Source organism: Aythya fuligula, chromosome 5 (assembly GCF_009819795.1).
Source record: "Aythya fuligula isolate bAytFul2 chromosome 5, bAytFul2.pri, whole genome shotgun sequence".
Classification (NCBI taxonomy): Eukaryota; Metazoa; Chordata; class Aves; order Anseriformes; family Anatidae; genus Aythya; species Aythya fuligula.
In genome coordinates, this window is record NC_045563.1 from 53,733,419 (window position 1) to 53,745,319 (window position 11,901).

Sequence of the window (11,901 nt, forward strand, 5' to 3'; positions counted from 1 at the left end):
AAAACACACCCCATCTCCCACTGTGCCCCCTGGCACAGGTCCATCCCTCCCCCAAAGTCCAGTAGAAAATGGCTGCGGCAGGCGCTGGGTGCCGGCTGCGGGGCTCAGTGCGGTGTCTGGGCAGGAGTCTCGGCGCTGGGGGGGGCATCCAGGGGGCTGCTGACAGCCTCCAGGTCCTTGGCACGCCGCCGGCACTCTCGGGCCACCACCACGGGGCTGACGTAGGCCACCAGCACCACGGCAATGAGCCCCACATTCACCTGTGCGGGGCGAGGGGCGTTGGGCATACGGGGCAGGGGTGACCCCACCCGGGCGAGGAGCCTCTGCTCCAGCTCCTCGGCCTCCCCGAGGCTGCGTGTGCCAGAGGCAGCACCCCACAGCCCATTTTACCATGCTGCAGGACTTCCCAACCCTTCATGGGGCAGCACCCCCATCCAGACTTACTCCGAGCCCTCCATCCCACCATAGGGCATGAGCCCCACCCTACAACGTGCTGGGACCTCCCTCTCACCATAGGCCAGTCCCTCCTTCCCCTCTTGGGGCAGGAACCCCCCCCAGCCCCAGACCAGGACCTCCACCCATCCACGGACCCTTACCACCCCCCCTCTGTAGAACAGGAGCCCTATACCCCCATGGGGCAGCCCCCCACGGGCTGTAGGACCCCCAGGGGCTGCGGAGAGCACTCACGTAGAAGGGGTCCCCATTGAGCACGCCGTTCACCAGGGCGATGCAGGGGTACTGCAGCAGGGCCACCAGCGCCGACAGCGCCATGGCCAGCCCGTACAGCTTCCCGAAGTGCTGCGGGGGGAACCTGCGGGGACACCCCGCACGTCACTACCACCCCCACACCATTTTCTGCCCCCTCCACCCTGTCCCCCAGTGCCGCGTCCCTCGCCACCACCCCTGTCCCCTGGCACCGGCACTCTCCCGGGGCGCAGGACTCACGCGATGGCCAGGAAGGCGGCGTTGCCCCCGTAGAGGAAGGAGCGGCTGATCACCTGGAGCACGAAGGTGGCCAGCTGCACGGGCAGCACGGGCACGGCCGCGCAGACGGAGAACAGCACGCACTGCGTCACCGTCACCACCAGCGACAGCACCGACGCCTGCAGGTCGGCCAGCGCCCCCCGGGCTCCTGCGGGCACGGCAAGGTCAGGGCACGCTGGGGATGTGTCCCCAAGGAGCACAGGGGCCAGGGCACTGGCACGGTGGCCCCCCCAGCCACATGGGCACAGCAGGGACATGCGCCGTGCAGAGTCCCCAGGGTGGGCTCGCGGGGACGGGGGCGGTTACCCTCCGGGTGGTGCGCCTTGCCCCGCTTGTGCCGGTCGAGGATGAGGCCGTTCCAGGGGGCGCAGAGCACCCCGCAGAGCTGGGTGAAGGCGAAGGCGTTGGTGTAGGTGCTCACTGTGGGGAGGCAGGGTCAGCGAGGGGGCCGCGGTACCCAGTTCCCCCGGGGTCACCGGGACCCCCGGCGCGGCCGCCGGGCCCTACCCAGGCTGTCGTCGCCGCGGGCCAGGTGGTCGAGCAGCGGGTTGAGGGTGCCGATGAAGAGGTAGTGGCGCAGCTGCATGACCGAGAGCCACACCACGTGCCAGAAGAAGAGCCACGACAGCACGCAGGGGCGGAAGGGCACCGGCGCCGCGCCGCCTGCGCGGGCACCAACCCCATAATCACACACATCCCATGATCATAGTCACAAAGCCCATATTTATAGACCACGCCCTCCGAGGACACGCCCACCCATCGGGACACACCTCCCAAATGGCCACACCCACCCCCATGTGGCCCAATGGCCATGCCCCCCATTGAGGACCCCCTACTGATGTGGCCACACCCCACCATCTGCCTGACCACGCCCAACCCTAAGCCACGCCCCCTTCATCTGCATATGATATGCATATCATTTGGGCACACCCACCCCCAGCATGCTCAGTCCCAACCATGGCCCTGCCCACCCCCGCAGACGCCCCCTGCCCCCCCGGTCCCCCCGTCACCTTTTGGGGCGCTGGGCTCCAGGGGCACCTCCTCGGGGCCCTCACCCCCCGGCGGGCGCTTCTCCTCGTAGGTGCGGTAGGACTGCGACCGCCCCGGGCACTGCAGCCTGCAGGAACGCTCACCCCGTCACCCCACCCGCTGCGCCACCTCCGCCACGGGATGGGCACCCCCAAGCACCCCCAGGACAGGCAGTGCCACCAGAACGGCACAGCCCCACCCGGGGACGGGATTCGCCCCCCCATCGGGACGCCACAGGACCTCCTTACCCGTAGTTGTAGGCTGGGGGCAGCGGGTAGGGGATGCGCGTGCGGGGCATGAGGAAGAGGGTGCGCAGCAGGTGCCAGGCGCTGCAGGCTGCCATGAAGAAGAACATGGCCTGCAGGGGCAGCCCGCGCTCGTACAGCACCTGGGGACACGCACACGCTGTCACCGCCCCGGCCGTGTCCCCAGCTGTGTCCCAGCTGTCCCCGTGGCCGTGGCTGTGCCCCAGCCGTGCACCGTTCTCCCGCAGCGCCCCGCGCCCACCTTTATGATGAGGAAGATGGCAGAGGAGGAGTCGAAGGCCCCGTTGTAGAGGGTGATAACGATGGAGCGGTACTTCCCGAAGAGGTTGCCCACCTGGCGGAGAGACCCCCCCCCATGACACCGGCGTCCCCAGCGCCAGGCGGGGTGCCCCGGGTGTCCCAAAGCTCACCTGCATGTTGGTGAGGATGAGGAGGATCCCACCCACCGACAGCATGGACATGGCCGGGAAGAGCAGCACGGCCAGATCTGGGGACACCGGTGTCAGCGGGGCTTGGAGACACGGGTGGCCCCCCAGCCCCCACGGGGGCAGCGGCACCCGGCCACCGCGGGGTCTCACCTCGCGTGGAGAAGGCAACCAGCAGGGTCCCGCCAGTGTAGAGGGAGCTGAAACGTGGGGACAGCGGGGACAAAGTGGGCACAGGGCACCGGGGGAGAGTTGGCAGCCCTGTGCCCGCGTGGCACCTGGCACCCCGATGTCTCCTGGGCGCCCCACCACTGCCTCACGGGACACCTGCAGGGCTGGGGGACATGGGGACAAAGCAGGCGTGCTCTGGGGACATCGAGGGGGACATCTGTGGGTCTGGGGGTGTCCCGGGACTGTGGGCAACATGGGGCACTCCAGGGACATTTGGTGGCTGTCCCGGTGTCCTGGGGCTGCCACCCGCGCCTCCCCTGTGCAGGCAGGGCCCTGCCAGCCCCACCCTGCCTGGGCTCCCCGATAACCGCCCCAGTCCCGATAACGCCCCCCTCACGCCTCCCCGGCGCCAGCACCCTGCTAACGAGCCCCCGGTCCCGGGGCACCCACGGGTGCCGTGTCCCTGCCCCCCGACGCAGCCACTCACATGGCAATGAGGCGGGCCACGGCGGTGCCGAAGCGGTCAAAGACGTAGCCCATGGGCAGCGTCATGAAGTTGTTCATGAAGGAGCCGATGGTGAAGACGAGGGAGAACTGCTCGTCCTGCCTGCTGCAGTCTGCAAGGCAGCGGGGACACGGGGACAGCGGGGACGTGGGCACCGGCACGGCGGGGACAAGGGCATGGGGACAGGAGAAGCAGCACCCAGGGCACCAGGCAGGGGGACAGCGGGCAGGGACGTGGTGCACCAGGAGAGCGGGGACACGGGGCACTGGGGAAGCTGGCGTCCCCTGGCACCGTGACAATGGGGATGTAGGGATGGGGACCGCAGGAACACGGGGCACCAGACACTGGGGACACGAGGCAGAGGGACAACGAGCAAGGAGGACGCGCAGGGAGCGGATATGGGGCCAGGGGACCAGGAGGGATGGGGACGGTGTCCCCGGGGCCATACCGTGCAGCAGCGTCCTGTTGGGGCTGGGGCTGGGGCTGGGGCTGGGCGAGGCCTGGCACAGCTCCCCGAAGTACTCCAGGTCCTTGAGGACGTAGACAAGGGAGGCCCAGCCGAAGATGATGCCGCAGAAGGCCCCGCACTCCAGCAGCCCCGAGAGCAGCGTGCCCAGCCGCTTGGCCCGCCCCGCGCCCCCTCCCGCCATGCTGCCGGGCACGGGGCTCCCGCTGCGCCTGCGGGTGACAAACGGGGGGGTCACAGCCCGGCGTGGTGGCACCCCGACGGGGACGTGGGGTGGGCAGCACCCCGCAGGGCGCGTGGCCAAACTGCCCCTTGTCCCCCGGTACCCTCCCCGTGCACCGGCACCCCCCGTGCGCACGCGTGCCCCCGCACACCCACCTGCCTGCGGCCGGACCTCGTGCCACCGCCGCGGAGTTTGGACCCGGGGCCGGACCCCGCTGCGCACGCACGGCCGCCCCGCGCGCACCCGCCGTAATCTGACGGGGGCACCCGTGGGCCCCCCGGGGCTGCCGGCACCGATAGGCGCTGGTTGCCTCTCCGCAGCACCGCCCCCCCTCCGCCACCCCCTCTCCTTATCTCCCCGCAGCACCCAGTCCCAGGGAGCTGCCACCTCCCCTGGGGGCCTGGCACAGCCCCCGGGGACATTGGCATGCTGCTGAGCACCTGGGGACAATGACACGCACACCCTGCCCCGGGGGCCTGGCACGCTGGTAGGCACCCTGGCACGAACTGTGGGGACACTGGCACAGCCCCTGGGAAGCTGTCACACTCCCTGGGGACAATGGCACCGTGACAGGCGCGCTGGCACCCCCTCAGGGATGCTGGCACACCCTTCTAGGGACACTGGCACCACTTGTAGGGGCTCTGCCACACCCTTGGGTGCCTGGGGAACCCCAATCACAGCCCCTGGGGACACCGGGACCCTGCTGGGAACCCCCTGTCACTGCCCTGGAAAGCTGGCACACCCCCAGGAACCCCATAAAGCTCCCCCTGAGGGATCCCAGCACGTCCTCTGGGGACAACATTACATCTTAGGGACCCCGTCCCCCTGTTTGGGGCCCACCATACCCACAACAACCCGGTCCCACCGCTGTCACCAGTGTCACCAGCCGGCTGCCTCAAGCACCAGGCTCCCATCCCCTGGCCTGGGTGCTCCGTGCCCCCCCTCCGCTCAGCACCCACCCTGCCCCTCGGTGTCACCGCGTCCCCACGCTGTCCCCAGCGCTGGCTCAGCTGTCTTGCGGCCCCGCGTAATGGCTGCTAATGAGGCTTCATTACTGCTGGATGGAGATGGGCAGAGCGGCTAAAGATTAACCCAGGCCCCGTGGCCAGATGGCGACAGATGTGTCCCCGGAGCTGCGCTGCCTCCAGCCACCCCACGGGGACTTTGTGGGGCTGGGGCTGGGGCAGGGGTGGCACAGGGTGGCCGCGGCCACCGGTCCCAGCATGGCACAGAAGGGGACGTTGGCTGCCTGGTGCTGGCGTGTCAGCACAGGACACCCCAAAAAAAACATGGGGTGACCAGGTCATTGTCAGTGGGGGGGTGATGTCCCCTCTGTCACCCCGTGCCACCTCTGGCTGTGACATGAGGCAGGTGGGGACGCCCCCCCCCAGCAGCAAGGGATGCGGGAGGCCGGGTCTGGCCTGGCTGCAGCTCCTCCAGGACAGCTCCTTTTAATGATTAATGTGGATGAAGGCGAATTACTCCCCCGGGGGGCAGAGGGCGGGGGGCGGGGGGCACCCTGCGGAGAAGGGTCCCCGAGGGGGCAGGCGTGGCTTCTCCAGAGGCTGCTGTGGGGCTGGGATGCGGGGCGCTGCCCCACGGCCCCCCAGATCTCCCCCCATCCCCAAGCACCCTACAGAGCCCTGGGGTGGCAGCGGGGGGCTCCCCACGCCCGATCAGCCCCGCAGCCCCCCCGGCAGCGCCACAAGCACCCCGCAGCCCCCCAGTTCCCCCCCTCCCCGGCTCCCCATCCCCAAAACCTGCGCCCCCCGATCCTCCTGAGCCCCTCCCCGGCCCGGCCCGGCCCCGCGCCCCATCTCCCGGCCCTGCCCGGCTCGGCTCCGCGGCGCCCTCCCGCATCCCTCCGGGGATGGCACCGCCGCGGCTCCGCCCCGCTTCGGCACGGCTCTGCCCGGCCCGGCACGGCTCGGTTCGGGCTCGGGCCCGGCTCGGATGCTCCCGGGACTCCGCACTCACCCCCGGCCCCGGCAGCGCTCGCCCGTCCTCCGCGCCGGGGGGGGCCGGACCGCCGAGGCCCGGAGCCTCCCCCCGGGCGTGGCGGAGGCTGGGGGGCGACCTCCGGGGGTCACCTCCCCCTGGGTGTGTCCCCGGCCCCCCCCCCCCCCTCCCCGGCTCCGCCAGCCCCTGACCGACGCCCCCGCGCCCCCCCCGGCTGCGCCCTGCCGCGGTGTGCCCCCCCCCAAAATGTGTGTGTGTGTGTGTGTGTGTGTGCGCCCCCCCCAGCTCCATTCATCCCTCACCCGGCCATTCAAACCCCCCCCGCGCCCCCCCCCGCGGCTCCATTCAGCTGCTCAGCACCCAGCCGTCCGTCTGTCCGGCCAGCACCACCTGGCCCCCCCTGTCTGTCCGTCCAGCCACCCATTCACCCCGACATCTGTCCCGCTGCTCAGCCACCCCCCGATGTCACTGCGCCCTCCCCGACCCCCCCAGCACCTCCTGCCTGCCCTCCCCTCCCCACCCGTCCGTCTGTCCGGCCTCCACCCCAATCCCTCATTGACCATCCCTACCCGCTCGCCACCCCATTGCCACCCTATCCCCGTCCCTAGGCCTTATAGGGTCACCAGGGGCCTGTCCCCGTGTCCCCACGCCATGCCCCCGCGGGTGGGTGCCCCCACCACACCCCACACACCCCCAGCACCCTACAGGCACCCTACAGGCACCCTACAGGCCTATAGGACGGGGACAGCCCTTGGCACAACGGGGTGCCCGGCTCCCTGCGGGACGGGAGAGACCGTGGGGGCCGCGCTGGGGACTTTGGGGAGGGGGACACAATTAGGGAGGGGGGACACCCAATTAGGGGGGGGGGACAGCGAGCGGATGGCAGCCCCTGAGTCAGCCCCGTGCCGCCCGCGACGCCCACCGCTCCCCGCCAGCGTCTGTCTCTCCAGCTTGTGATATTTCGCTCGCCGGGAGCCGCGCCGGAGACGGCACCGCAAACACGGCGGGTGCCAGATTGTGCCGCCGCAGCCTGGCACGGCCACGCGTGCCCCTCCCCACCCGTGGGGCCGCTGGCACCCCACGCCGGGAAGGAGGGAGGGAGGGAGGGGGACACACACACACACGGGACACCCCGGTGGCGCAGGAGCCACCCAACGCCCAGGCTGGCACCGCGGACAGCGCCCGCTCCGGCACCGCGGACAGCGCCACGGTCCCGCGTGGCCGTGGGGACGGAGCGAGGCCACCTCCCGAGCCCCCCCTCCCGGCTGTCCCCCGGTGTCCCGCGCTCGGGACGTCCCCTCCGACCTCCCCAGGACCCCCGCGGCGAGTCCCCAAACCCCGGGGAGGCTCCTCCGCCGTGCGCCCCCCCCCGCGCCCACTCTCGCCGCACCCACTCGCGAGTCCCCGCGTCCCGAGTGGGGCCCCCCCGTGTCCCGCACCCCCAGCGGGCACCGCCCACCCTCTGCGCCTCCCCTTGTCCCCGCGTGTCCCCCTTTTGCCCCCCGCGGGTGGGCGCGTCCCGCGTGGGTGTGCGCGCCCCCCGTGGCGTGTCCCCCCCCCCCGAGGCTTAACGGGACGGCCCGGCCCGGCCGGGGAAGGGTTAAACCGAGGGGGGCGGAGCGGGGCCGCCCCGGGATAAGGCGCGGCACCGGGCACGGCTCAGCCCCTCCGGGAGCCGCGGGGAGAACCGAGCCCAGCCGTGCCCACCCGTGCCCAGCCGTGCCATGCCCCGGGGCGGCGGCGGCGCTGGGGGCGGTGGGCGCTGCCGGCGGCGTAACGGGGGGTAAGGGGGGGCCCGCAGCCCCCCCCCCGGTCCCGGCCATGAGCTCCCGTGCACCGGGCAGTGCCTGAGCGCCCGCTCCCGGTCCCGGCCGCCCCCACCATGCTGCCCCCGACGGCTCGGGACCTGCCCCAAGGTAGGCGTGGGGCGGGCCGGGGGCAGGGACCCGCCGCGGGGGGGGGCGCACGGCCCGGCTCAGGGGTGCCCCGGGACCCCCGCCCCCCCCCCTCCCCTCCTCCCGGTGGCCGCGGGGACGTCGAGGGGGCGCAGCTCAGGATTTTGGGGGACCCCGAGGTTCTCGGGGTGAGCCCCGAGCGCACGGCTCGGGGCGGGGGGGCCCGGGGTGAGCGGGGAGCCCGGGGGCACCCAAGGGTGCCCGGGGTGCGCTGCGGGTGCCGTGCGCCCCCCCCCCCACCCCCGGGGTGCGCGCTGTGGGTGCCAGGAGCACCCCGGGGTGCGCCCCCTCGGGGGGGAGCCCTCAGGGGGAGCCGGGGGGGGCCGGGGGCACCCCGATAAGGGCGCGGGGCGCATTTAGGGCGCGGGGCCAGCCGGAGTCCTGAGACCCCACAACCCCCCCGCGGCACCTCGGGGGCTCGGGTACCCCGCGGGTGGGTGCCCGGGGGGGGGGCGCAGCGCTCGGGGAAGGGAAGCGGGACGGGGGGGTGGGTTTGGGGGGTGGGGGGGGAGCGTTTGGCACGGGGAGCGGTGCCCGGGAGCCGGTGACTTCAGCGCTAAACTGAGTCAGCCCGCGGCGAGGGGGAGTGACAGATGGGGCGCGGGAGGGGGGCGCCGGGGGGGCGCACGCCGGCACGGGGCGCCGGAGGAGGGGGGCGGCGCCGAGCAGCTGCGCCGGACGCCTCCTCGTCGTCGTCCCCCCCTTCTCCGTGTACCGGGGGGGGGCACACGCACACGCACACACACACACACACACAGAGCCGCCTCCCATCCCCCGGTGGAGGCAGCTCCGCGCTTCCCCCCTTCCCCTTAAAAAAAAAAAAAAAAAAAAAAAGAAAAAAAGAAAAACTCTCCCCCCCCCCCCCCCTCCCCATCTCCACCTCTCCGGGCCCGGGGCCAGGCCGCGGGGCTGAATTATGGATGAGGCTCTCGGGTTGCACCCGAGGGGGGGGGACCGATATGGGGGACGAGGAAACGGAGAGGGGGGGGGGACACGGGGGCGCAAACGCACCCGGAGCGGCGGCGACGCGTGTCACCGGTGCGCGCGTCAGCCCGCGCCCACGCGTGCCTTGCCCCGCACGTGGCCGCGGCACGCGTGCACGTGGCGCCGCCCTGCCGCCGGGGGCGCGCATGGGGGGCATCACCCCCCCGAGGGGGGGCCGGACCCCACGGGAATGGGGGTGTGAGGACGGTGAGGGGCGCACCGAGGGCTCCTTGGGGTGCCCCGGGGTGTGGGGTGCGCACAGAGGTTCTGATGGGATCGTGAGCCTGGGTATGGCCCGAGGAGCTCCTGGGGCAGCGGGGTTGTGCGGGGTGGGTGTGGAGCTCTTGGGGTGTGTGGGCCTATAAAATGGTCGTGGGCACGGCCCCAGGGGCTCCTAGGGGATCTTGGCCCTATGGGATGGGCACGGCCCCACAGGGCTCCTAGGGGAGTGTGGGCATGGCCATGGAGAGCGCCTTGGGTGCGTGACCCAAGGGTGGGCACGGCCATATGGGGTGGGCACAGCCATATGGGATGAGCTTGGCCATTTGGGATGAGCACGGCCATGCGGGGTGGGCACAGCCCCATGGAGCTCCTGGGGCCAGAGAGAGAGCCCGGAGGCAGCCCGCGCCCTGGGGTGCTCCTGGGGGTGCTCTCCCCGGGGTGCCGCGGGGTGCTCCGGGCGCCGTGCGGGGCAGCGGGTGTGCGGGGCTGGGCTGGGGGCTTCGGGGCGCTGCCCCGGGCCGTGCCCCCGGGCTGATGCCCCACTGTGCCCGCAGGCGGGCGCCTGGCGGCCCTGCTGCTGGTGGTGCTGGCGTGGGTGCCCGGCGGGGCACCCGCCTGCCCTGCGCTCTGCACGTGCTACGTCTCGCCGCCCACCGTCAGCTGCCAGGCCAACAACTTCTCCTCGGTGCCCGCGGGGCTCCCGCCCAGCGCCCGCCGCCTCTTCCTGCAGAACAACGTCATCAGGGCGCTGCGGGCGGGCACCTTCGGGCCCAGCACCGTCACCCTCTGGCTCTACTCCAACAACATCTCCTCCATCCAGCCGGGCACCTTCCGCCACCTGCCCGCCCTCGAGGAGCTCGACCTGGGTGACAACCCTCACCTCCGCGTCCTGGCGCCCGACACCTTCCACGGCCTCCGGCGCCTCCAGGCCCTGCACCTCTACCGGTGCCAGCTGGCCAGCCTGCCCAGCGGCATCTTCCGTGGCCTCCACAGCCTCCAGTACCTCTACCTGCAGGAGAACGGGCTGCTCTACCTCCAGGTCCGCCTGCGCTCGGGCAGGGACCCGGGGCAGCGCCGCCGGAGGTGGCCCCGTGGGGCTGGGGGGAAGGGGGTGGCTGTGGGGCGGGCGTTGGAGCAGGGTTTGGGGAAGCTGGTGGGGCACGGGGCCTTCTGCTGGATGCCCACCGGGCAGGGTGATGGGTGGGGATGGGGGTGCAGGGATGGGGTGTGAGGTGGGGCACCAACGGGATGTGGAAGTCTTGGTGGTGCCCATGGAGTGAGGATGGGGAGGGGGCTGAAGGATGGGGATGTAGGACAAAGATGAGGGATGCCCACGGGGCAGGGACATGGAGATGAGGGGTGTCTGATGTCCATGGATCAGGAACTGGGGCAGGGAGATGAGGGATGCCCATGGAGCATGGATGGGAGGGGGTCAAGGCGATGCATGGTGCCCGTGGGGCCGGGACAGGTCCCCAAAAACGCCCCCGGCACCCACGCCCTTTCTCCCCGCCCCGCAGGATGACCTCTTCGCCGACCTGGCCAACCTGAGCCACCTCTTCCTGCACGGGAACCGTGTGCGGGCGCTGTCGGAGGGCGTTTTTCGGGGGCTGCCCAGCCTGGACCGCCTGCTGCTGCACGCCAACCGCCTGGCCGCCGTGCACCGCCGCGCCTTCCGCGGGCTGTCGCGCCTCACCATCCTCTACCTGTTCAACAACAGCCTGGCGGCGCTGCCCGGGGACCCGCTGGCCGCCCTGCCCGCCCTGCAGTTCCTGCGCCTCAACGCCAACCCCTGGGCCTGCGACTGCCGCGCGCGCCCGCTCTGGGCCTGGTTCCGCCGCACCCGCGTCTCCAGCTCGCCCGTGCCCTGCGCCAGCCCCCCGCAGCGCCGCGGCACCGACCTGCGCCACCTGCGGCCGCAAGACTTCGACGGCTGCCCCGAGGAGGACGAGGACGAGGAGGAGGAGGAGGAGGAGGAGGAGAAGGACGAGGGTGGCGGTGGTGGTGGCGGCGGTGCGGTGGCCGTAGTGGGCACCCCCGGGCGGGCGCTGGGCCGCCCCGGCACCCTGCCCGCCGCGCCGCCCTCCGCCTTCTATCGCGACGGGCTGCCCCCTCACGACCTGCGGGGGTCCCAGCCCCGGCCGCCCCCCCCGTCCCGTGACTCCCGCGGCCCCCCCGAGGACGACGTCCCCTTGGCTGCGGCCCCGCGCCTGGCCCCTGCCCTCCTGCCCCTGCTGGCCCTGCTCCTGCCCACCCTCTGAGCCCACCCTCTGGGGGGGGGGGCTCGGCCCCATTTGGGGGGCACCCGGACCCCTCCTCGTCCCCGGGGGGGTCCCCCTGGGTTTCCCCGAGCTGCTGGGGGCACCTGGAGCAGGGGGGGGGTCCCCAGGACTCGGCCCTCCACCCACCCTGAACAAAACCCCCCCCGCAGGCAGCGAGCGGTTGGGAATTATTTATTAAAAATGGTCTTATTTTGGGAGCCTGGGGCCCGGCTGGCTGCGGCGCTGCCTTTCCAGGTCACGGCGCGCTCTCTGCTCGTGAAATATTGATGGCCCCGGCACCGCCGCCGGCCCGCAGGGCGCCACGGCGCACGCACGGCTCGCTGCGGCACGGCACGGACGGACAGACGGACGGGGTCGGGACTGGCCGCCCCTCTTCTGGGGTCTCTCAGGGCCAGGGTTCTTCTCCGGGGGTTTTCTCTCCCGGTTTCTTGTC

At 72.2% G+C, this 11,901-nt stretch overlaps 2 protein-coding genes across 2 annotated transcripts; one reads left to right on the forward strand and one right to left on the reverse strand.

Moving 5' to 3' along the window:
* Positions 1-43: 43 nt before the first annotated feature.
* SLC43A3 (solute carrier family 43 member 3) lies at positions 44-6,091 on the reverse strand. The gene is made up of 13 exons (XM_032188736.1): positions 6,047-6,091; positions 3,829-4,058; positions 3,363-3,492; positions 2,858-2,904; positions 2,690-2,766; positions 2,521-2,613; positions 2,262-2,401; positions 1,995-2,101; positions 1,492-1,647; positions 1,291-1,404; positions 946-1,132; positions 688-811; positions 44-260 (listed from the first exon to the last, which is right to left on the reverse strand). The coding sequence occupies exons 2-13, from the start codon at positions 4,028-4,030 to the stop codon at positions 105-107; spliced, it is 1,533 nt and encodes a 510-aa protein (XP_032044627.1). The 5' UTR covers positions 4,031-4,058; positions 6,047-6,091; the 3' UTR covers positions 44-104.
* Positions 6,092-7,726: 1,635 nt separating this feature from the next.
* On the forward strand, positions 7,727-11,447 carry RTN4RL2 (reticulon 4 receptor like 2). Its single transcript, XM_032188735.1, has 3 exons — positions 7,727-7,944; positions 9,744-10,228; positions 10,707-11,447. Exons 1-3 carry the CDS (start codon positions 7,911-7,913, stop codon positions 11,445-11,447), a joined length of 1,260 nt encoding a protein of 419 aa, XP_032044626.1. The 5' UTR covers positions 7,727-7,910.
* The last annotated feature ends 454 nt before the right edge of the window (positions 11,448-11,901 follow it).

Excerpts from the sequence above, each read along its gene's own strand:
- RTN4RL2 (XM_032188735.1), top strand. The coding sequence starts at position 7,911 with ATGCTGCCCCCGACGGCTCGGGACCTGCCCCAAG. Across the intron at positions 7,945-9,743 it reads GGCTCGGGACCTGCCCCAAG|GCGGGCGCCTGGCGGCCCTG; the intron begins GTAGGCGTGGGG and ends CTGTGCCCGCAG. Across the intron at positions 10,229-10,706 it reads ACGGGCTGCTCTACCTCCAG|GATGACCTCTTCGCCGACCT; the intron begins GTCCGCCTGCGC and ends CCCGCCCCGCAG.
- SLC43A3 (XM_032188736.1), bottom strand. The coding sequence starts at position 4,030 with ATGGCGGGAGGGGGCGCGGGGCGGGCCAAGCGGCTGGGCACGCTGCTC. Across the intron at positions 2,905-3,362 it reads GTGGCCCGCCTCATTGCCAT|CTCCCTCTACACTGGCGGGA; the intron begins GTGAGTGGCTGC and ends CCCACGTTTCAG. Across the intron at positions 812-945 it reads GCCGCCTTCCTGGCCATCGC|GTTCCCCCCGCAGCACTTCG; the intron begins GTGAGTCCTGCG and ends GTGTCCCCGCAG.